Raw genomic sequence first — 23,987 nt, forward strand, 5'->3', positions numbered from 1 at the left:
ATAATATTTAAACACACAACGGTTCTTGTTGGCTTAGACTGGTGAAGCCATTTCAGTTGATGTTGCCTGGCAAGTGGTTTCGCCTTGTAGGGTAACTATGTTCAAAATGTTTGTTTAAAAGTACAGAATCCAGGAAGGACACTTGCATATCTGATTGCAAGCACTTGATTGATGTTCAGTAATTTTAAGAGGAGAGAAAAGAGAAGAATAGTGATTCCCTCCCTCCCTCCCTCCACTATATTCCTTAGGCATTTTCCCCTGTTACAATGGACCTAAATACCAGAACTGGTTAAGAGAGGAACCTATGAATTAAGGGTTCAGCATGTTACAGCCAAAGTCAATTGCTACAGTAACCAAACTGGTAAGGATGAGAAAGTCTACAATATTTAGTAAGATTAACAGTGATACTTTTAAGTGACCCTCTAGCTACCATTTCAGAAGCTTTGGGTTTTTTCTATCCACAATTAGTCATTCAAGGCCTTTTTTTTTTGTGATGCCGGGCCCGATACACATAGGAGAGGGCACTATGTTGGGATATACTTGAAATCAACAAACACTTGGACAGCTTCAACAGGAAAGAAGAAGCCCTGAAAGTAAACAAAATTTGGCTGAAAAACCTCAAAATCAAGACTCAGTACATGCAAATGAACAGTACTCAGGTTCAGGGGGTTTCTCAGCAGACAAAGGATCGTTAACTAAATAGACACAGTGAAGCCTTGCCATTCAACAACAGAACAATACACAGATAAACATGTAAATTGCTTCCTCTCTACCAGCAGTATATACCCCACTCAATTTCATGCCACCATTCTCTGAAGATGCCAGCCACAGATGCAGATGAAACATCAGGAATAAATTCAAGAACACGGACACATAGCCCGAAAAAACTAAAAAAAACTCTGGCTGCTGGCCGTGAAACCCTTCGACTTCACATTGAATCTTTTTAGTTTGCATAGATTTGGTTGCAAGCTAGCTTCTTTGTTAAAACTTGCCAGTTAATAGTATTACATGTTATATAACTGTCTATGAAATACCATTCCTGAGACAGAATGAACTAATATAAGTCTAGAAACCAATGCTTCTCAAGTTATCTGTTGTGGAGAACCAGCCAGTTTAACCTGTCTTGGAAGGGAGTTCTAGAGCCTTGGAACAGCCATCAAGATGTGCTCCCAGCAGATGTACCTTTGAGGGTCGTGGGACAGAGAAAGAAATGCTTTTGACATCTTTTATTTTGCTGTTATGTCTGTGTAACTTGAAAATGAATTTTCTTTACCTTTGTTGGTGATGGCGGGTTTGACTCAGGGATGATTTTATAATATAAAATAATATAAATTTATAAAATATAATACACTTAACCCTCTACATTTGCAGCTTTGTCTTTTGCAGTTTTGATTAATATATTCTCTCGAAGAATCTCTGGGTCCTCTAGTGTAACTGCCAGAAGTTGACCATAGAGTTGTGCTGGAGAACCAAGAGGTTCCTAGAGAAAATACTTTTCTAGGCATTTGTAGGTCCTCCCTGTGATCAATGTCTGGCAGATGCTGAGCATAGAGTTGCATTGGAGGACCTGGAGATTCCTATACAGGTGTTCTCTTAGCTAAAAGGAATAGTGTTTTTTTAAATAATATATATTTGTAGTTTTTCCACATTCATGGGGGTCCTTCACCCCTACCCCCAGTGAATGTGCAGGGACCACTGTATATATTTATATATATAATTTTATAATTATATAAAACATAATATACAGTGGGCCCTTGGTATCTGCTGGGATGTGACTCCCTTTCTATGCATTGTCCTAGTATATGCACTTTATATATGCACTTTATGTCCCTTGTGTAAAATGGTAAAATTGAGGTTTGCTTTTTGAAATTTATTATCTTTTAAAAAAATATTTTTAAATCATGGATGGTTGAAACTGTGGAAAAAAGGCCATGGATATGGAGGGCTGACTGTTATATTTTTAATATGAAATAAATAAAACATTTTTTGTAAAACACACCAGTAAAAGAAAGGACAGCGGGCCAGTTAAAAACTCTTTCCAAAAAATGTTTTATTTATCTTTCCAATGCAACCCGCCTTAATTGCCAAAGGCCTGCCCAAGTTAAAAAAGAAAAAAAGGTTTAAATTGTTAGTGATCATCAAGCAGTTGATATAATTTGCTTAGGGTTTTTTTTCCATTTAAAAAATAGCTGCCCCAAGGTTTTCCATCCATGGCTGGTCTTCCTTCCCAGCTCTTCCCACTAGCACTGTCAATGCACTTCAGTGCTCTGTGGTAAAAATGTTAAGGTATGTGGTGGCTTTGTCATGTCCAATATGCAGCATGAGGGAGACGGAGACCGCCGCACTGTTATTAAATCGCCTCTTTTGCAAGGTGCCCCTGAGCTCTCTAGCTGATAAGACGGTATCTGTGCTGAAACGTCTGCACTGTATGCCAGAGACACTGAGGTGAAAAGTGTGTGTATGCTCTTCACTTTGCCACCTTACTCCTCCTCTCCCCTCCAGCTGTGAAATTTTACATGGGCTTCCCACATGACAGCACAATATGTTGTTGTCAGGCCAGATGCTGCAATCCTGTTTTATTCCTAATTGATGACCTAAAAGGTTTCGCCTCAGCTTGATAGCTGGACTCTTCAGGTTATGTTGTCTAAACAAATTGAAGCAGCTTCATGTAGAAATCAAAACACTGTCTCACTCTTGCTTTACGGTTGTTGTTTATTTAAAATTTTAATTTAAAAAGTATATAAAACTTTAATGTGTGACTTCGGCAGTCTAGTTTTGACTACAGACTATGAATTCTCTTTGCTGTTTGTCCTGGCTGACATTTTAACAGATATTTTTAGAAAGATCACTGTCCTCGTCATCCTTATTTTAAGCTTCTTTTCATTTTTTCCCTAAAACGAAATCAATATCTGTCAAGGAAAAATAGTCAGGATTACTATAAGCAATTGATAATATGGGAATCTTACACTGCTTCTACAAATTGTTATTGAGGCCATTTTATTTCCAGGAAATCAGTGTTTTTAACTTGGACTGTTAATATTTGGACAATTGTAAATTCTTATTACAGGCTATATATATATGGCCAAGGAAATGATACCTGTGGTAAATTCTGGAAGTGTAGTCAAGTTAATCTTACTATCTCAGTGGTACTACTCCCTGCTGCCCCGGTGAATGCCATAAAGGTTTCACAGGGCTGTCCATTACTCCTTTTTAAACTATAGTGATTTTACCATCTGTATCACAGAGACGTCTTGCCTCTTTTTTTACATCAGATTTCAAATAGTAGTTTGTTAGCTCTATCCTGCTTTTCTGTGTCCGTTGTTGTTGTGTGCCATAAAGTTATTTATGCGAACCTATCACAGGCTATTCTTGGAATCTTTCTTCAGAAGGGGGCTGCCATTACCATCCTCTGAGGCTGAGAGAGTGTGACTTCCTGAAGGTTACCCAGTGGGTTTACATGGCTGAGACAATGAATATGGACACTTTAACTTGGTGGACAACCAAAAACATTTTTGTCAAATTTGGAAGCATCTACCACAGTATTCTAATGAGTTTTGGAAAGTCCCCTTTTTGCTTGCTGAAACGCGCCTCTTGGTTTTAGGTTAAATACATATAAGCTACTGCATTTTTGACAACAATCAAAAGCACTGACAAAAAACGGAGCACCTACTATGATTCCCTGATGTGTTGTGGTTGAGCTTTCTTTTTTGCTTCAGTAAATTCCCCATTTTGAAATTTGACTTTTCAGATTGATACTGGGCAAGGCAGCTTGGAGAATATCAAGAATTTCTATAATCTTTTAAATACCTACCATAATTTCTTGATGAGATATGGCTGGGCCCCTCTTTTTCCTTCTTGTGAGTCCTCTATTTGGAATTTTGACTTGAAGGTCAGCAATGAAACACGGATGGCAGCCAAAAACACTTTTTTCAAATTTTAAGGTGTCTAGATGATTCCTTAGTGCAGTGGTCCCCAAACTTTTTCAGTCTGCTGCCCCTTTTCCTGTTGAGTGACAACCCTAGTGTCCCCCAAAGCCTATTTTTTGATATTAGGTCTACTATTCTACTGCAAATTCAAAACAACCAATCTCAGTCGCTGCTTAACTGGCTACTCAGTTGCTGCTCCCTTTGCACTCTGTCATCCTTGGAGGAGCAACCAAACAGTGGACTGAACAGCGACCGAGAAATGTTTCGCCCTTGCCTGCCTTGCGGCAAAGGCTGGTGCAGGTGAGACACTTCTCATTTACTGCTCTACCAGCTGCTCGATCATTGCTCCCTTTTCATCCGGTCAACCTAGCTGAGCAGCAAGTAAGAGGCCTTTCACCTGCGCAAGCCTTGCAACATAGGCCAGCATGGGCGAGAGGGTTTTTGGTGACTGCTCAACTAGCTGCTCAGTTGATGATTCCCAAGATGACTGGGTGTAAATGGAGAAGATTCTCCTGGTGGGGAAGGACTCTCAGTCCTTCTTTGCCAGGGTGGAGAGGGACACAGCTGGGCTTCCCAGTTTTCTCTCTAGAAAGGAAGGACTCTCAATCCAAGAGAGAGAAGAGAGGCGAACAATTCTTTTCTAAGAACTGACCCTGGATACGCCTCCTCCTCATTCTCCAGAGATGTGCCCTCCCCCACACAGCTTCAAGTCATTCCTTTCCCCAAACATTGTTTCTTCCGTTATCTCTTCTCTTGGCCTGTCTGACAAAAGAAAGCAGGAGCAGCAGTTCAGCTCCAACTGGCCAGCCAAGTCCTGGCAAAACTCACAAAGCTTAAGCAGGGTCCCAAATGTGAAAACTCCTTTTTGATGACATTTTGCTACACACACACACACCCCGCCACGTGCTGTAACTCCTAGCTCCACTCTGTCTGTCTGTCCCAAAATGGTGCCACGGCAGACTGACAAAGAGTGGGAGATATCATGACGCAAAGCGATCAATGAAGCTGCGTGGTGGTTTTGAGGGGCTCTCCCACCATGGTCCTAAAGGTTGTTTCTTCCCCTTGTCTTTATTGTCTGTCAATGCTTTGACTGAAGGCCGCCCTGCCACCCCCCTTTTCTCTCACTGCCTGCCCAATCTTTTCTTTCTTTCTTTCTTTCTACTTGGTGATTGCCTTAAATGTTTTAATTTTAAATGATTGTTAGAGTAATTGCACTACATATATGGTTTTTACATACTTGGTTTTACATTGAACCATAAGCCTACAGGATGGGGCGGAATAAAATGTTAATGTATTATTATGCTACAGAAACAAGCCAGCATTGCATAGTAGTTTGAGTTTGAGGCTGTGAGACCAGGACCAACTCCCCACTCAGTCATGGAAACTCACTGGGTGACTCTGGGCAAATCACACTTTCTTCTTCGTGGTCTCTGCGAATCATACAAATGGGTTTCACTGCGCCTGCGCAGTGCTGCTCGGAACCTACTGGAATCACTGTGCAGAGCTCACTCTGCACAAATTGCAACTTTTTGGCGGTAACTCCGCCCACCCGTTATAAGGCCCCTGCCTTCCCGCTCTTTCCCCAGTTCCTTTTTTCCGCCGCGCTAGCTGCTTCAGAGGAACCTTCGCTTGCTTGACTTGCTTGGAATCACTTTCGTTTTTGACTTCGGACTGTTTTTCTGACCATTCTTTGTCTCCCACCCCTGGTAACTTCGGACCTTCGGACTCCTTCGACTTTGAGATGCCTGCGGCTTTCAAGAAGTGCGACATTTGCAAGGGCAAGATGCCCGTTCAGGACCCGCACTCCACCTGCCTGCTCTGCCTTGGTCCAAGCCACGACCCAAAGGCCTGCGCACTCTGCAGATCCCTCTCTTCCCAGGCCCGGAAAAACCGTGAGTCCCGGCTTACTTCGGCGATTGCCCTGGGAAAGCTGCAAGAAAGAGGTTCGCGGTCCTCTTCTGTCCCGCCTCTGGGGCCCCCCGCTGCATCCTCTCGAGCAAGTGTCTCCAGCGTGGGATCGGGAAGAGCCACCTTCCCCAGCGTGGTGTGTGTCCCGGCCGGGACCCCTTCCACCACCGCCGATGTGGCCCGTGGCTCTAAACCGCCCAGTGCCACCGACAAACCCTCCAAGCGCCCCCATAAGCCATCGGGGACTGAGGGTACCGAACGGGCCTCCAAGCCAAAGGAGGGAGCGGAGGGCCCCCGTTCGAAGGAGGCTACCAAATCAGAGGACCATCTCGCCTCGCCTTCATCCTCCAAGGCATCCAAGGGACCGGGGCCTTCCTCATCAGCGGCGGCCGCTGTTCTCTTGGATCTCCCTGACAACCCATTCTTCCCTTTGGAGGAGACTCCTAAGACCGGGAAGAAGAGGCACCGTGACAAGGCTGATCGTGATTCGGCCTCTAAGAAGGCTAAGTCCTCCAAGGAGAGACCAAAGGGCAAAGAGCGCTCCCCCTCCAGACGGGTCCGCGCCTCCGCCTTGCCAGCTCCATGCCAGGAGCCAACGTCGGTGGACCAGGGAGCCTCGGTCACGGCCCTACCTCCGCCGACCATGGACTTCACCCACGGTACGGGGGATGCCGAACCCCCTCGCTCCCTGGAGCATCGCTCTCCTTCCCATCCCGCAACGGATGATGAAGGGGACTTGCCCCTCACACAGGAGACCCCGGATCTCTTTTTCGACATGCAGTCGCGCCGCTACTACATGTCCGTGCCGGAAGACAGGGCCATGAGGGAGTTCACCAAGGTGAACCCCCATCCCTCAGACCGAGCCGAACCGGCCAAGTTGGTCCCCAGAGCATCGATCTACGAGAGATTACCTTCTCCATCCCGTAGACGTGACAGGTCGCCGTCTCCACCTCGTAGACGTGAGAGATCGCCGTCCCCAACCCGCAGGCGCTCCTGGTCCTCAGTAGACTTCGCCCGCCCAAGATCCCAGGTCAGGTTGAATGATCCTCTCTCTTCCGATCTGGACTCTGAGGACGAACCGCTGCCGCCTTCACAGGCTCCCTCGGACGAGGATGTCCTCTCGGGTTCGGCCTCCCCTCAGAGGATGCATAACCCAGAGCCGGCTTCGCCGTCGGACGACGTCAAGGCCTTTACAGAACACGTGGTCAGGATGTCAAGGGCCCTCGACATCCAGCTCGCATCTCCTGAAGACGACGCTGAGGACCCGGTGGAGCGTCGGGTACATGGACGAGTTCCCACTCCACCATGTCTGCCTCTCCTACCTTCTCTCCAGACCATCGTCAAGAAGTCTTGGGACTCTCCGGCCACCCTATCGGCACCCTCCCGCAAGGTCCAGGCGCTCTACAGGGTCGCCCCGGCGAGTTGCTCCTGGTTGGCAGAACACCCCAGGCCGAACTCGGCCATTGTGGAAGGTGCCCAACACAGCTTCGTTCCGAAGCAGGCCACCTCCCCTGTCGACCGAGAGGCAAAGAAGATGGACGGACTGGCCAAAAAGGCTTATTCGGCATCGGCTCTTGGGATCAAGGCCGCTAATTACACCGCCTGCATGGGGGCCTACATCCAGACCCTCATGGAACGGATCTCCCCCCTGGTTCCGGACATCCCGGATGACATCCAGAGGCAGCTGGTAGAGATGAAAGACGAGGCTCACTCCATCGGAAGCTGGCTAATCACCACTTCCAGGAACATGGTGGACTGTTCCGGAAGGTCCATGTCTGCAGCCATGGCTCTTCGGCGCCACGCATGGCTGAGGGCCTCCGATCTCAATCCCACGGTCAGAGCGGCCATCGAGGACATGCCCCTCGACGGGACTGGCCTCTTCCACTCCGAGACCGACGACCGCCTGAACCGCAAGTTCAGGATGAAGGCGGCGGCCAAAAAGCACGGCATGTCCTCAGCACCGGCTTCTCCGTTCCCGAAGCGACAGCGCCCGTGGCAGCCGCAAGGTCAGTCACAAGGGACCTTCTCCCGGGATCGACAGCCCCAACACCAAGGCTCTCAGAGACAGCGCTTCCCTTCGCAGTCTTCCTCCTCCTCTGGCCGTCGCAACTTCCCGCCTCGGTACCGCAAGTCCCGCCGGCAGGAGACCGACCAGGGGAAGAAGAGAGCCTGAAGGGACGCAGCGCGCTTCGTCCCTTCCTCACCCATCCTTTTTCTGGACATCTTGAGGCCCTATGCTAACACCTGGGCCTCTATAACATCGGACTCGTGGGTTCTTAACATCGTCCGTAGGGGTTATGCCCTCGAGTTCCAAGAGCTCCCTCCAACTGGAGCCTTCATGTCCACTCCCCCCTCGGACACCCTTCTCGACGAAGTGCGCACATTGCTTGCTAAGGGAGCAATCTCCCTTTTGCCGCCCGACCAACATCCTCGGGCCTTTTTTTTCCAGGTACTTCACTGTACCTAAAACAGATGGGGGCATCAGGCCCATCTTGGACTTGAGACAAGTGAACTTGTTTTTGGACTATCGTCGCTTCCGAATGGTAACCTTGGCCTCCATTCTGCCTCTCCTCCACCAGGGCCTGTGGTTCGCGACTGTCGACCTGAAGGACGCCTATTTCCACATTGGGATCCGAGAGTCCCACAGGAGATTCCTCGCCTTCGCTGTCGGCTCCGTCTCGTACCACTACAACGTGCTTCCGTTCGGCTTGGCCACGGCCCCACGAGTCTTCACGAAGTGCATGGCCCCAGTGGTGTCATACCTTCATCAGAAGGGCTTCATGGTTTTTCCTTACCTGGACGATTGGCTGTTCGCAGCCGAATCCCAGGACGAGTTACGGGAGGCAGTCTCATTCGCCTTGCAGCTCTTCGACTCCCTCGGGCTGGTGGTCAACAGGGAAAAGTCCCACTTCACGCCGACCAGACAGGTCAAGTTCATCGGGGCCATCCTCGACTCCGAGAACTGCCTAGCCTTTCTCCCTCCAGACCGCTTTCGGGCCCTGACGGCATCCCTCAGGCCTTGTATCTCCCACAGAAGGGTAAGAGCCAGAGATGTCCAAGTCGCCCTGGGCCACATGGCATCGACGACATTCGTCACCCCCTGGGCAAGACTGCGTCTTCGTCCGCTCCAATCCTGGTTCCTCTCCGTCTTCTCTCCGCTAGAGGACCCGCCTTCAAAGTGGCTCACGGTACCCAGACCTATAGCCGCTTCCCTCAGATGGTGGCTACACACCTCCAACGTCTCTACCGGGATGCCTTTCCATCAGCCCCAGACACAACTGACGCTGACAACCGATGCATCCCTGGAGGGATGGGGTGCCCACCTGCTCGACCTTGTCGTCAAGGACAGGTGGTCCGCACCAGACAAACTCCTCCACATCAACGCCTTAGAGATGCTCGCAGTGGAGAAGGCCTTGAGGGCGTTCGAGTACGCTGTCGCAGGGAGAGTGGTCCTCCTCAGGACGGACAACACCACCGTGATGTACTACATCAACAAACAAGGTGGCACCAGGTCCAGGACCCTGCTCGACCTCACGCTCCGCATCTGGGACTGGTGCATTCAGAGGCGCATACTCCTCCAGGCGATTCACCTTCCCGGAGAGGACAACGACCTGGCAGACCGCCTCAGCAGATCTCCAACGGTGTGCCACGAGTGGAGGCTTCATCCCGAGACGGTCAGCGACCTCTTCGACCGGTGGGGAACCCCCCGGATCGATCTCTTCGCGACCAGATGGAACAGCCACTGTCCCCAGTTCTGCTCCAGAAAGCGATTCGACGGATCCCTCGGAGACGCATTCGCTTTTCTCTGGACGGGGGAGCTCCTCTACGCTTTCCCTCCGTTCCCTCTCATCATCAGGGTGGTGTCCAAGATGACAACGGACCGCTCCCATGCGATCCTGATCACCCCGTGGTGGCCGAGACAACCGTGGTTCGCATCCCTTCTCCACCTCTCCGGGAGATGCTTCCTCCGTCTCGACCCACGTCCGGACCTGTTGTCGACCCAGGACGGACGAATTCTCCACCCGGACATCGAGAGCCTGCCGCTGGTGGCCTGGAGGATCCGGCCCTAACCGCCTTGCCGGAGTCGGTGAGGACGGTGATCCTGGCTGCCAGAAAACCTTCCACCCAGCGCTCTTATGCCTTGAAATGGAGGAGATTTTGCCTCTTCCTAGACCAAAAGGGCTTGTCTCCTGCACAGGTGTCCACTCCAGTGGTGCTGGAGTTTTTGATGGCGCTTTTGGATGGGGGGCTGGCCCTCACATCCATCAAATGCTATCTGTCTGCCATTTGTGCCAAATATCAGTTCGGGGGGAGGGTGTCTTTTTTCAAGGACCCTTTGGTGAAAGGGTTCCTAAGAGGTTGTGCCAACCTATATCCTCCTGTGTTGGTACCAACGCCGGCTTGGAATTTGGAGTCGGTACTGTCCGCTCTCCAATCCAAGCCCTTTGAACCTATGGCCACAGCGGACTTGAGACTGTTGACTTGGAAAACCGCTTTCCTTGTGGCCATCACCTCTGCCCGCCGTGCGGGCGAACTCTGTGCCTTACGGAGGGACCAGCCATTCCTAAGGTTCCACAAGGACAAGGTGGTCCTCCGTACAGACATTACCTTCCTGCCTAAGGTTGTGTCTACCTTCCACATGTGCCAGGACATTGTGTTGCCCACTCTGGCATCCGATCCGACGTCGGATGAAGAGCGACGCTTGCACTCTCTTGATGTCAGGAGGGCGCTTGCGTATTACCTGGACAGAACTGCTGCCTCTAGTCGGTCCGAGAGACTTTTCCAATGCTACTCGGAACCAAAGAAGGGGTTGCCCGTGTCTACGCAGAGGTTCTCCAAATGGGTGGCTAGCACCATCCACCTCTGCTATGAACTTCTGGGCAAACCGCTCCCTGGCAGGGTGCGGTCCCACTCCACAAGGGCTATGGCAGCATCCTCTGCATTCCTGTCTGGGATCCCTCTGGAGGATGTCTGCAAGGCAGCTGTTTGGTCCCAACCTCTAACCTTTATTAAGCACTATAGGTTGGACACCAGGGCCATCCGAGACGCAGCTTTCGGGAGGGCTGTGTTAGTCTCAGGGTTGCATTAGTTGCACTACTGATGTTTTTTGTATTATACAGTTTACACTGTTACACTGTTGAATGTTGATTAGCACAAGTCCTATGGGATCGGTCTTGCATGACCTCTGTTCCCTTCTCAGGTTTAGCAAAGTTATTGCTATTTGATCTGTGCATGAACAAAAAGACTGACTCCTTTTATGGTTCAAGGTGTTTATTTTAATAAATATACCTTTGGTTTACCATAGCCTTGGTTTCAGGACACTCCCTCCGCCTCATACCTGAGCTTGTCAGTCTAAACCCATTTGTATGATTCGCAGAGACCACGAAGAAGAAGTACAGGTTGCTTACCTGTAACGGTGTTTCTTCGAGTGGTCATCTGCGAATACATACAAATCCCACCCGTCCGTCCCCTCAGTGTCCTGCTCACATTGGCTCTCTTTCCATCGCCTGCTTGGCGGAAAAATTGCGGAACTGGGGAAAGAGCGGGAAGGCAGGGGCCTTATAACGGGTGGGCGGAGTTACCGCCAAAAAGTTGCAATTTGTGCAGAGTGAGCTCTGCACAGTGATTCCAGTAGGTTCCGAGCAGCACTGCGCAGGCGCAGTGAAACCCATTTGTATGTATTCGCAGATGACCACTCGAAGAAACACCGTTACAGGTAAGCAACCTGTACTTCTTCGCCTTCCAGCAAGGCAATGGCAAACCTCCTCTGAATTAATTTTGCCAAGAAAATCCTATGATGAGCACATAATAAAACAATGCCTGCCCAATCTTTCCACTGTTCCCAGCCGGGGGGGGGGGGGGGGGGCCCCCCCCTTTTGGGAATCATTGACTTAGTGATGTTGTGCAGTGGTTAGTGCAGAGTTTTGTAACATGTCCCAAGGGTGATGAAGTGACTATGGAGACATTCCCTAGCCCTTGAGTGAGTATTTGTTCCATACTTGTTTTCTTCCTGGAGGGCCACACATCCCTCCTCCCATTTTATATGATCAGATAGATTTTTGTGAAGGATATTTTGCAACTGGGCATTCCTTCTCATTGTTGTTGTTGTTGTGTGCCTTCAAGTAATTTCTGACCTACTGTATATATTCATGTATAAGTCTAGAAATTTAGGTTAAAAATTGACCCAAAAAAACCTGAGTCGACTTATCCACGGGTCAGTGTAAGTACTGTATTTTAATTCATATATATAGTGAAAGACAAAAGTTAGCACTGACCCCCTTCTACTCTCTCAGCCACCCAGCCTTTAGTATGTGCACAAATAGTTATGCCTGCTGGAATTTTGTAAGTTCTTTGGCATTGTTTTCCTTTGCTTCGTCCTTTACAGTACATCCTTCAATACATGCACCTATGTTTTACCCTCGACTTATCCACTGGTCATATCAAAATCCAGAATTTTGGCCCCCCAAACTTGCCCTCGACTTATATATGAGGTTGACTTATAGTTGAGTATACATGGTACTTACAGCAATTCTAAGGCAAAACTTATGGCAATCCTAAGGCAAAACTTATGGCGATCCTAAGGCAACACTATTACAGGGGGTTCTTGGCAAGATTTATTCAAAGGGGGATTTGCCTTTGCCTTCCTCTGTGGCTGAGAGAATGTGACTTGGCCAAGGTTACCCAGTGGGCTTCCATGGCTGAACAAGGACTTGAACCCTAATCTCCAGAGTCATAGTCCAATGCTCAAAGCACTGTACTCTGCTGACTCTTTGTACCTGTCTCTCCTTTTTCTTTTTAACCCTTTACCCCACCCATTCATGCCTTCCCATCCATTCTTCCTTGGTAAAATAATACTGTCCTTTAAAGGCTGCTTTTAAAAAAATCTGTACCACTGAAGCTGCAATCCATAATTACATGAGTGATTATTATAGGAAAGCTTTTCTCTTGTGAGTAGTGCTTGCAGTGATTAACTGTAGTGCTTGCAGTGATTAACCTTTTGTGATTTTGACAAGCAAGGCATATGTGAAAGCCTTTGAATTCACACGTTCTCTGTTATAGTAGCTGGCAGATCAGGTGTCACCAGTGTAGTTCTTTCTAAGCCAAGCCTGCAAGCTGCCATTGTCAATGTGTGTTAAAACTTGTAATAAAGGATGTGAAAATTTGTGTGTAACCCAGCAGTGAACCTAACGATAAGCATGCATCTTTATCAGAAAGTGGGGATGTAGATCTTTGAATGTGGAATGACTAATGACTTTTAACCACTTAAACGGTCTCCAATTCTCTTCACTCTTCCCTGTGTATTTGTGCATGTGCACATGAACACACACACCTTGTATTGTGGCATTTGCAATGTCTCACATAAACAGTAAAGTATTATCCTTATTCTTTTGTCTTGGAGTACCAGCATCTGATTAAATACTTATGAGTCTGCCTCTAAGCAATATTTTCAAAATAACATATGCTAAGTCAGAGTTTAGTCAGAGTTTAGAAGAGTTATTCCTAGTACTTCTGGTGTTATTGGCCATATTAGCCATGTTGGCAAGAAGATTCAGGCGGGTTACAAACCGCCAAAAAATACGTATTGAATACGTATTAGGGTTAGGAAGGGGCGGTGCTTCCGCACCCCCCTAACCCTAATACGTAGTCAATACGTACAAGATGGCGGCGCCCTTTCTACATGGGCGCCGCCATCTTTGCGTATCGGACGCACAGCGTCCAGACGCGTCGCGCCGCTGCTGACGTAGCGAGCGCGCCCCTGGCGCCTCGCTACGTCGCAAACGCAACGCAAAAAGAAGCTCCATTTTGGAGCTTCTTTTTTCGGTCCGCGCGGGAGTCGGGCCGTTTGAAGGCTCCGGCTCCCCCGCGGACCTTCTGGCGGCGGCGCCAGACCGCTGCAAAGCGGCGGTCTGTACCCCGCCTCAGAGAGTCATAGCTCCCCAAAAGGAACTTTTTCAACCATTGTTAAATTTAATGTTTTTACTGATACTTTGGTTTTGCTCTTCTTTTTGCATTTAATAGGCAGAAGACTACCTGAAAATACACTTCTTAGAGCTACTTGTGTCTGCAAAACACTGTCCCATGAGGTGACCTATTAGAAATGAAACTCTGTGGTAGTGAAGTAGTTTCAGGCTCTCAGCTGCCCCAAGCAACCCATTGAACATTGTTCAATAAAAGGGGCCATAAAAAGCTTCCTGTGCATGCAAAAACCTTGCAAGATCAACAAGGTCTCCCTGGTTGTGTCCTATTCTTCAACTATCACTCTTGGCTAGATTCATTAGCTCTGGCTCCTGAGTCACCTGTGACTGGTGCCTACAGACTTCAGATTAAGTCTGAAAGCCCAGTTTTTTATTGCTATCTCTTTAGATTCAGTCTTTCCCCTTCCTTCCTTCTCTGCCCTTTTACCTCTTTTACTCCTCTCCATAAGCAAGCCCCCACACCAGTTAACCTTTTTATCACTGCTTATCTATTGCCATAGTCTCACATTACACTTTATGTTAATCTTTAAGACACTTACTGCCTGTCAGTGCTTGACAGCAAGTGATTCAATAATGTCCTCACCTGTATCACTGCCAGTTGTATCCCTCCTCATGATGACTTACTATTTTAATAATGTAACAAATTCCTGTGGGTGATGATGCTAGTCTGCAAAAGCAAGTATACACAAAAAGAGGTGTTTTTTTTTTTTGTTTTGTCCACTCAAGGATTGTTGTTCTATGGGCACCACAATTCAAAAAGGATGTTGAAAAATTAGAGCATGTCCAAAAAAGGGCCACCAAAATAGTGAAGAGCCTTGAAACCATGCCTTAGGAGGAAAGACTTAGGGAGCTGGGTATGTTTAGCCTGGAAAAGAGACGGTTAAGAGATGATATGATAGCCCTGTTTAAATACTTGAAGGGATGTCATATTGAGGATGGAACAAGCTTGTGTTCTCTGCTGCTCCAGAGACTAGGACACGGAACAATGGATGCAAGCTACAGGAAAAGAGATTCCATTAGGAGGAACTTCCTGACAGTAAGAGATGTTTGACAGTGGAACACACTCCCTCAGAGGGCAATGGAGTCTCCTTCTTTAGAGATCTTTAAGCAGAGGCTGGATGCCCATCTGTCAGGGATGCTTTGATTGTGAGTTCCTGCATGGCAGGGGGTTGGACTGGATGGTCCTTGTGGTCTCTCCCAACTTTATGATTCTATGATTGTCATCAAGTCTGCTTTGATTTATGGCTGAATGAAATATTGAAGAGCCCTGGTGACTCAAAACCCTGGTCAGATCTTACAAACTCAGAGCCATGGCTTTCAATTGAGGCTCAGTATAACATGGTCTTCCTCTTTTCACACTGCCTTCACCTTTGTACCATCTTTTCCAGTGAGTCACACCCAAAGTATGAAAGTATGAAAGCCTCAGTTTAGTCATTTTGGCTTCTAGTGAGAGGTCAGACTTAATTTGCTTTTTAGCCCATTTCTTTAAAAAAGTATTATTGTATTTGTAGAACTCTTCTTCAGCACCACATTTCAAATGAGCTGATGTTCTTTCTGCAGGTTTTCTTCACTGTCACACCCATATATAGTAATTGGGAATGATTCTGGATAGATGGAGGATTCTGACTTTAGTATTTAATTATGTGTTTTTATACTTTAGATTCTTATCTCGTCCTTTCACAGCTACCCTTCCTCATCTTAGTCCTCCTCTGATTATTTGATTAAAGTATTCATTTTGATTAATGAGTAAACCAAGCTATGGAAAATGTTTCTTTCAATGCCTTCATCATCCAGTTTAAAGTTTTATAAATCAGCTCTGGTCATTATTATTATTATTATTATTAATATTCAGCTGCAACCCTGCTTTTTCACTTTCTTACTTAACTTTCACCAGTAGATATTAAATCTTTTCAGATTTGAAGTATTGCAAATCACTGTTTTGTGTTTGATGTTATTTCCTAGAAATTTGTTTGTCCATCTAACTATGAAGGGGGAATGGATAGATAGCATTACTTGCCCAAATAGCACCAGGTAGTTAGGAGTTACCATGTTAATTTTCCACAATGCCTTAGGATGTTCATATATTGGGACACTGTTGGAAAGTGAAATGATAGCTAGAAGACTGAGAAAGCAGGGGTCCCCCTCCTCCCCCAGGAAGGCTCAGGATAGGAAGCAGTGATGGCATCTGCAAGAGGGTTGGGGACCAAGCAGTCTCTCAAGAATGATAGGTGTTGACCATGGCATCTAGCCTATCACTGTCCATTCAGACTACCAGATTCTTAGACAGAGGGATTCCACATTATGAGCTAGCAGATAGTTGTAATGGGAAATGCTGGGGATAAAAGAACTTTCTGCATCTGCAGTGGAATGCATGATTAAAAAGGTATCAGTAACAACATCTTTTGTATTTTGTGGATTTTAACAATGTGCTTTTTAACTTGTTATAAGATGTTTTGAGATAGAAATAAATATACTAATTATAGTAGTACTAGCATTAGTGGTGGTAGTAATTAATACCATATATACTCGACTATAAGTCAAGGGCAGGTTTTGGGGTCAAAATTATGGATTTTGCTATAACCCCTGGATAAGTCAACGGTAAAACTTGGAGACTCCTTCAGTGTGTGTGCGCACAGCAAGAGGAACTCTAATTGAGGCTTTTTGCTTCAGCATTTCAACTTTGGTTGAGCAGCAGCAGCCAGTGCAGGCAGGAGAAGGACTCTGTTTAACAGCAATCAGTCACCCAGGACTCTTTCTGCTTGGCTCAAGAGAAACCTGGAGTGCAACCACTGCTCCAGTAATATGAGACTCGTCAACAACAACTGTTTGTCTGTCTATGTCTAATGTTGCCCAGTTAGTAGAGGACATATTTTTGACATCAGTAATCCATCTAACTAATATATTAAATGTTGCAGACATTGTAGCCATATTTCCTTTATGCTGGATTTATGTCATGGTAGAAGAATGATACTTTGACAGATGCTGACAAATTGCAAGTGAACTTTTGCTAATTAATTTAGTTAACACTCAGGTTGAGGTATAGGTCACAGCCATAGCAAAGTACTCATGTTTGAGGACACACTATAAGAATGTTTGTGTTTGCTTGTGGGTGTCTTCATTTGAGTACATATTTATACAGACAACTGCCCAGGGTTAGAACAGGCAATCTGTATGCAATAATAATAATAATAATAATAATAATAATAATAATAATAATAATAATAGATTTTATTTTTATCCCGCTTTTCCGCGATGATCAAAGCGGCATACAGATTAAAATTTCAACATAAAAATATATACATATTGATAAAAACAATGTAAAAAATATAACATTAAAAGCTATTACACGGCCAGCTTGGTTGAACTGATCCAAAACATTGCGGAAATCGTTACACAATAGGGGGAGAGGGCATAATATCACATCTCATGGGGGGAAAGCTTGGTGAAAGAGAAAGGTCTTAAGGTTCTTTCTGAAAAGGTCCAGGGAGGTGGTGGAATGGAGCTCGTCGGGAAGGTTGTTCCACATTTTTGGGGCCGAGATAGAAAAGGCCCTTTGTAAGGTTGCCACATATTGCGCAGTTGGGACCTTCAGCAGATTCTTCCCGGCTGACCTGAGTGTGTGGGGCAGATTATATGGGGAGAGGAGGTCCACCAAGTATCCTGGGCCCAAACCATTTAGGGCTTTATAGGTAATTACCAACACCTTGTATTGGGCCCAGAAGTGAATAGGCAGCCAATGGAGATCTTTCAAGATAGGTGTTATATGGTCTGCCCTGGAACATCCAGCGACCAATCTCGCAGCCATGTTCTGTGCTAATTGAAGCTTCCGGGTTTGGTACAAGGGTTGCCCCATCTAGAGCGCATTACAGAAATCCAATCGAGAGGTTACCAGAGCGTGTACTACAGTTTCAAGGTCCCCCCGGTCCAGGCAGGGTCGCAGCTGGCGTATCAGCCGAAGCTGATAACAAGCGCCTCTGACCGTCGCATCCACCTGAGATGTCAATTGGAGCGACGAGTCCAGAAGCACTCCCAAGCTGCGAACTGAGTCCTTCAGGGGGAGCGTGACCCCATTCAGGACAGGTGGACAAATTTCACTACCCGGGCCTGGGGAACCTATCACAAGTACTTCCATTTTCTCTGGAATCAGGCTGAGTTTGTTTTCCCTCATCCAGCCCATTACCAACTCCAAGCAGGCATTTATAGAAGAAATGCCATCCCTAGTCACTGCATCAGTCAGGGACACAGAGAAACAAATCTGGGTGTCATCAGCGTACAGATAACACCGCGCCCTATGTCTCCGGATGATCTCTCCCAGCGGTTTCATGTAAATGTTAAATAGCATGGGGGACAAAATAGCTCCTTGAGGGACACCAGATGTAAGTTCCCTCTTATCGGAGCAGACGTCCCCAAGCTGCACCATCTGGAATCTATCCGAGAGGTAGGAACAGAACCACTGGAGCGCAGTGCCCCTGATACCTAACTCCCTCAGGCGTTCCAGAAGGATACCATGATCAATGGTATCGAAAGCCGCTGAGATGTCCAAAAGCACTAACAGGGACACGCTTCCCCTGTACATGCCCAGACGGAGATCATCGACTAAGGCGACCATGGCAGTCTCAACTCCATAGCCCGCCCGGAAGCCAGTTTGAAATGGGTAAAGAAAATCTGTTTCATCCAAGATCGCTTGGAGTTGGAAGGCAACTGCTCTCTCGATCACCTTTCCCAAAAAAGGCAGCAGCAACACAGGCCGATAGTTGTTATGTATCAGGGGGTCTAAGGAGGGCTTTTTTAGCAGAGGTTTAACAACTGCTAATTTCAGACTAGGTGGAAACCGCCCCTCGCTAAAAGATGTATTAATTATGTGGTGCAGCATAGGAAGCATTCTAAATTGGACAGTGTGAAACACATTAGATTTAGTTCAGCAGATAATAATTATGTGTTTTTGTATAGGTAACTAACTTTAATGCAATATAATACAGCAAAGTATAATACAGCAGAGAATATGAAGTGTATGATAAAAGTTTATATTTTGATATACTGAAAATAAATGTTTGAACTCAGATGAATTATTCTTGCAAGTGTGGAGTTGAATGCTTTCATGGCAGGCATCCATAGTTTTTTTTGTGGGGTTTTCGGGCTATGTGGCCATGAAGAAACTCTTCTAGAACATGGCCACATAGCCCGGAAACCCCACAAAAAACCTTTCTTGCAAGTATTCTCTTACTTAAGCTACAATATTGGTATCCTTATAAATGAACATAGAACAGGGCAGCTACAATTAAAATTCATGTTTAGAAAAGTTAATAAAATAAATCTGTACATAAAATCTATTGCTTGAATAAGGAAGTACTGTGAAAATAGGGTCTTATGTTTTAATTGTATACAGTGTTTTATTGCAAGACCATGTTTTATACATTTATGCATGCAGTTTCAGTTCTATTTTTTTTGTAAAGGAAATACTCTCTCTGCAGATTGTTGAATTTTCTTGTATACAGTATTAATGCATTTTGCTTGTATTTTATGATGTGATTTTAAATTACTATAAGTCACTGTGAGTAGTACAGAGGTATTAGAAGGGCAGAAAAGAATTTCTGAATGAATGAATAAATAAATGTAAAATATGAAGTCGAAGGCTTTCATGGCAAGCATCCATTTTTTTTGTGGGTTTATCAGACTATGTGGCCATGTTCTAGAAGATTTTCTTCCTGACGTTTCACCAGCATCTATGGCTGGCATCTTCAGAGAATAAAAATTTCGTCTGTTTGTATCTTTTGCCTAAAGTAATTAGTGACAGCTTCAAATGTTAACAGAGGATATAGATATCAGATTACTGTGCCATGTCCTTTTAATCTCTTGCTTGCATTTTCATTTTAAAAAGCATATAATTAGTATACTTTTCAGGTTGCATGACTGGCAGCGATGGGGTTATTTTTTTGAAGGTAGGTTGATGAGAACGTGCTGCTCATATAGGCAATAAAATGCATTTCCTAGTAACATATTTTATTTTCACCTATGCTGTGGTTTTATTTTTCATGAAGCAAAGGACAGAGTGAAAGTTCACAACACTAGACGAATACACCGAAAAGTACTTTTTCCTCCTGCTATTCACAAAACACCCTTTTTTTTGTTTTGTTTTCCTCCTAGTTTCCATAGCTCGACGTGTACAGGACCCATTAGCTGAGCTAGTGAAAATTGAGCCTAAACACATTGGAGTTGGAATGTACCAGGTAAGGCAATGCAGATCATTTTAATCTAAGTATAATCCAACATGATATGAAGCAACACTGAAACAGTGCTCGGTAATTAAGTGCCAACTAGTTATATGTCTGCTTTAAAAGATTTGTGGAATGGCAATAAATATTTATAAGTCCTTGTGCAGGTTTTTTCTTTAAAAATTATCTGGCTTTAACAATTGTGCCTGAGATTTAGCAATGGCTGCAGCCAGATTTATTGTCTATTAAAAACATCAGATCAGGCTGGTAACTTGATCTGTAGAGCCTTCTCCCTTTCACATAGCTACAACAGTGGGTTTTTAAAAGGCCTCTTGGGAAAATGCTCTAAGATATTGATTCTCAACTCAGAGGCTATTGGCCTGTGTCCTTGTCTGTGATCGTTCCTCAGCTAATATTCGTAGAAGTGCTTTTTTCACATACTTCTGATGAATGAAAGATGAACTGGGAAATGCTTTAGTGGCATAAATTTTTGCAGAAAAGTGCAGAGTTTTCCAGTGGTATTGATTTGGAAACTGTATATAATCATGTATTTGTAAACCTGAGTGACTGAAGTTGCAGAATCCATTGCACTGAAAAATGTATTAAAATGTGAAGTTAAATATATATTCTCTACTTGCCTGTAATTTTTGTTTGTTGTTTGGTATGGAAAACACTGTAGTATAAATGGACCCTGAAACATGGTGGGGAGTGAGGACACTTCAGGTAATACAGTTTTAGAGGTCTTGTGAGCAGACACCGACATAATGGCAGATTTTCTCTCCCCTTTCTGTATGAATACTATGAAAGGCAAATATTCAGTGAAATATCAGTAAAAGTATAACTCTACAAGAGAAAATAAAATATGAATGGCAGATTGTAACTATCGAATGAAGGATTGGAAGATGTCCCATCTGTAGTCAGAACATTACTGATGTGTGTGTGTGTGTGTATGTGTGTATGCTTTATACATTCCTCCCTGCTCTTAAAATTTACTTATATATTTGCAAAATATATATTCTCTCCTTAAAACAGCCCACAACAGCAGCCAAAGTTATATGCTATTATTTATATAGCACTTCCTTCCAGAGCACCCAAGGCACTTGATCCTTGTTCTGATAGTTGCTGCTACTTCTTCAAAGACTGGCCTTTGAAAAGGCAGCTTTTTCTGGTTTTGCAATATACCAAAAAGGCATTTCATGCTTATTTATTTGGAGAACAGATAGAAACACTTTTAAATGACAGTACAGGTTGAATCTCCCTTATCAAAATTCTAAAATCTGAAATATTCCAAAAGCCAAATCTTTTTTCATGGTTCTGAGACAGTGACACTTTTGCTTCCTTGATGGTTCAGTGTACACAAACACAGACTATGTGTCTAAGGTGTATGCGACACATAAATGAATTTTGTTTTTAAACTTAGGCCCCACCTCCAAGAAATCTCATTATGTATATAAATGCAAATACAGGTATTTAAAAATATATATTTTTTAAAAATTCAAAATCCCAAATACTTCTGGATCCAAGTATTTTGGATAAGGGAGATTCAACCTGTATCTGTTTAAGTCAAGCTATGGACTTCAGTTTGATAAATAATTAACCTTTGAAACCAAATATTTTTTGTCTGGTAGAAGGATTGCAGGAGGAGAACCTACTTTGGACAAAATAATAATTGGCCTCACATCATGATCAGGAAAATTGGCAGTGTCTCTTCTGATAAATTCATGTGTCTTGTAAGTGTACCCAGTACAAAACAATGAAGAAGTCTTGTATGTTGGATACACTGCTCCTGCAATTTGCTAAGATGTTGCTATGTGCCACTGGGAGAATCTTTTATAGGCTGTCACAAGCTTCTTGAGCAGGTTTATTTATTTATTTACTTATATTCCAGTGTTGGCAAGATAACAAGTGTGCCTTGCCTGTTCCTCTCTTTTTCTCTAGTGACAACAGAGAGCAGATAATACCTTTAGGTTGGCAAAGCCTCTTGTCAGAAGTTTTTAAGAGAAAATTTCACCCCAGAAGGTATATAAGGATGCATGCTCAGTGAAGTGGAGGCATTGTGAATCACCAGAGCATTCAGTGCCACTTTGGGAGACAAATTGTTCAACTTGTGTGTCAAAAGAGTGATTATCCTTGGGCAACAGCACAAGTCTAAAGGGAGAGGTTTAAATGGTTATGACTTTTCTTCCTTTAAGCACACTTAAGTTATTTGTTTTCAACAAAAAAGTTGGAGAAGTAGGAGGATGTGGAGAGGGGAAATAAACCTCTTGCATAAGTCTATGCTAAGATAAAATTCTATGGTGAGATGTGTCAACAGTAGTTGATCTAGGATACCAAAGTTTTTTGTCTCCCTGCTTAGGATGAGAATCATGTAAATTACAGCTCATATGAACAAAAATTATGTGTATAGCAGATGTGTGATGGCTGAATTTTGTATTCTAATCTCTACTGCGAGGTATATATAAGACTGATGATATAAGTACTTAATCAATGATGGATCTCATTTTTAGATAAATTTAAGAGCATAAAGTTTATTCCCTGGCCCAGTGAAATGTTCCCAGTAGACAATGCTGATGTCCACTACCCAATCAAGCCAACTTGCTCACCAGGGAAATTCTGCAGTGTCTTCAAACAAGTACTGAAAACGATTGTGTCGTCATTATTTCAATGTGGTGCTTTAGTGGCACCCTAAGCAGTTATTTGGTTTCCCAGAAAATATTGAAATGAAAAATCCTCGGGCTAATTGACTACGTATTGCCTTTAACTCAACCTAGTTCCTTCCATGTGTGTTGAACTTCAATTCATGGTAATTTGCTGGGTTGAGACAGATATGTAGGTCAGGAAATTGGGAAGTGATTAAATATATTTGGATTTTATTTAACTATCTAGATATTTACTATCCTACTTTATATCTCGGGATCTCAGGGAGGCCTACAATCAAATCAGTTTAGGATTCTACATAACTGTTAATTGAAAAAGACTAAAATATATATTAAATAATTTATGAAGCACATTTTAAACCAGTTAAAACCATATAAAATAATGCTAATCATAGCACATGTGCAAATTGAATAAACCCAGTTTGGCTTTTTAATAAAAAGCCATGATTTGTCTTGGCACTGAAATAACACCACATTGATGCCAAGAGGAGGGTATTCTATAACTGACGTTGCAGAACAGAGAAGGCCCTCTGCCGTGTCCTCCCACAATGTGTGGCCCTCATTGGGGGTGGGGGGGGAGCTTCCAATTATTTTATTACTAGATAGTATTTAATGTACCTATCTGTTTTTACACTTTAGCCCTCACTGCCCCTGTACAATAGAATAGGACGTGCTTCCTAAACATACAAGACTACATCCATTTGCTAGTTCCAATTTGAGTAGGCCATGTGAATAAGTGAGATTTATATAAGGGTTCATTTAGCATTCAGCAGTTACATAAATGACCTAATTCCAAGCACTAGTCTCAACTATAGTACTTTCATTAGATTAATGGGAGTTCCAAGAAGTGTCAGTTTGATTGATTAAAACATTTGACTGATTCAGTAGGACTAGCAATGGGATTTTCCTATATTCATTGCAGTAAAGTTATTTATAACGTTGAAACTTTGTATTGGCCTGTATTGTATCCAGCACTGTTAATTGCGTGATTATATATATATATATATATATATATATATATATATATATATATAAAATTAAAAAATTAGGGGGGGATCACTTGGTGTCATTGACCTCAAAGTCTAGAAAGTTGTTTTGGACTGTTCTGTTTTTGCTTTTTAAAGTCAAAATATTGCTTTTTAAATGATGCTGCAAGTTGTGTGTGTTGTAAAATAGTCTATAAACATCATTACAACCCTGTTAAGTTAATTGTTTTGGTTTTTTGGCTTTTTGTATGTGGCTTTAAGTACACTAAAATATGGCGGGGGGACTTTTGTGGTGTGGGAGCCACCACAGACCAGCTGGTTT

The 23,987-nt window shown here is 44.4% G+C and overlaps 1 protein-coding gene across 3 annotated transcripts in view; it reads left to right on the top strand.

Moving 5' to 3' along the window:
- SRBD1 (S1 RNA binding domain 1) overlaps window positions 1-23,987 on the top strand; it is a 257,081-nt gene that overhangs the window by 120,244 nt on the left and 112,850 nt on the right. For all 3 annotated transcript variants that reach the window (XM_042472756.1, XM_042472748.1, XM_042472739.1), the window contains exon 16: window positions 19,955-20,037. In XM_042472756.1, the coding sequence (XP_042328690.1) occupies window positions 19,955-20,037 (83 nt within the window). The remainder of the gene's footprint in view (window positions 1-19,954; window positions 20,038-23,987) is intronic.

The sequence above is a fragment of the Sceloporus undulatus genome, chromosome 1 (assembly GCF_019175285.1).
Source record: "Sceloporus undulatus isolate JIND9_A2432 ecotype Alabama chromosome 1, SceUnd_v1.1, whole genome shotgun sequence".
Lineage (NCBI taxonomy): Eukaryota > Metazoa > Chordata > Lepidosauria > Squamata > Phrynosomatidae > Sceloporus > Sceloporus undulatus.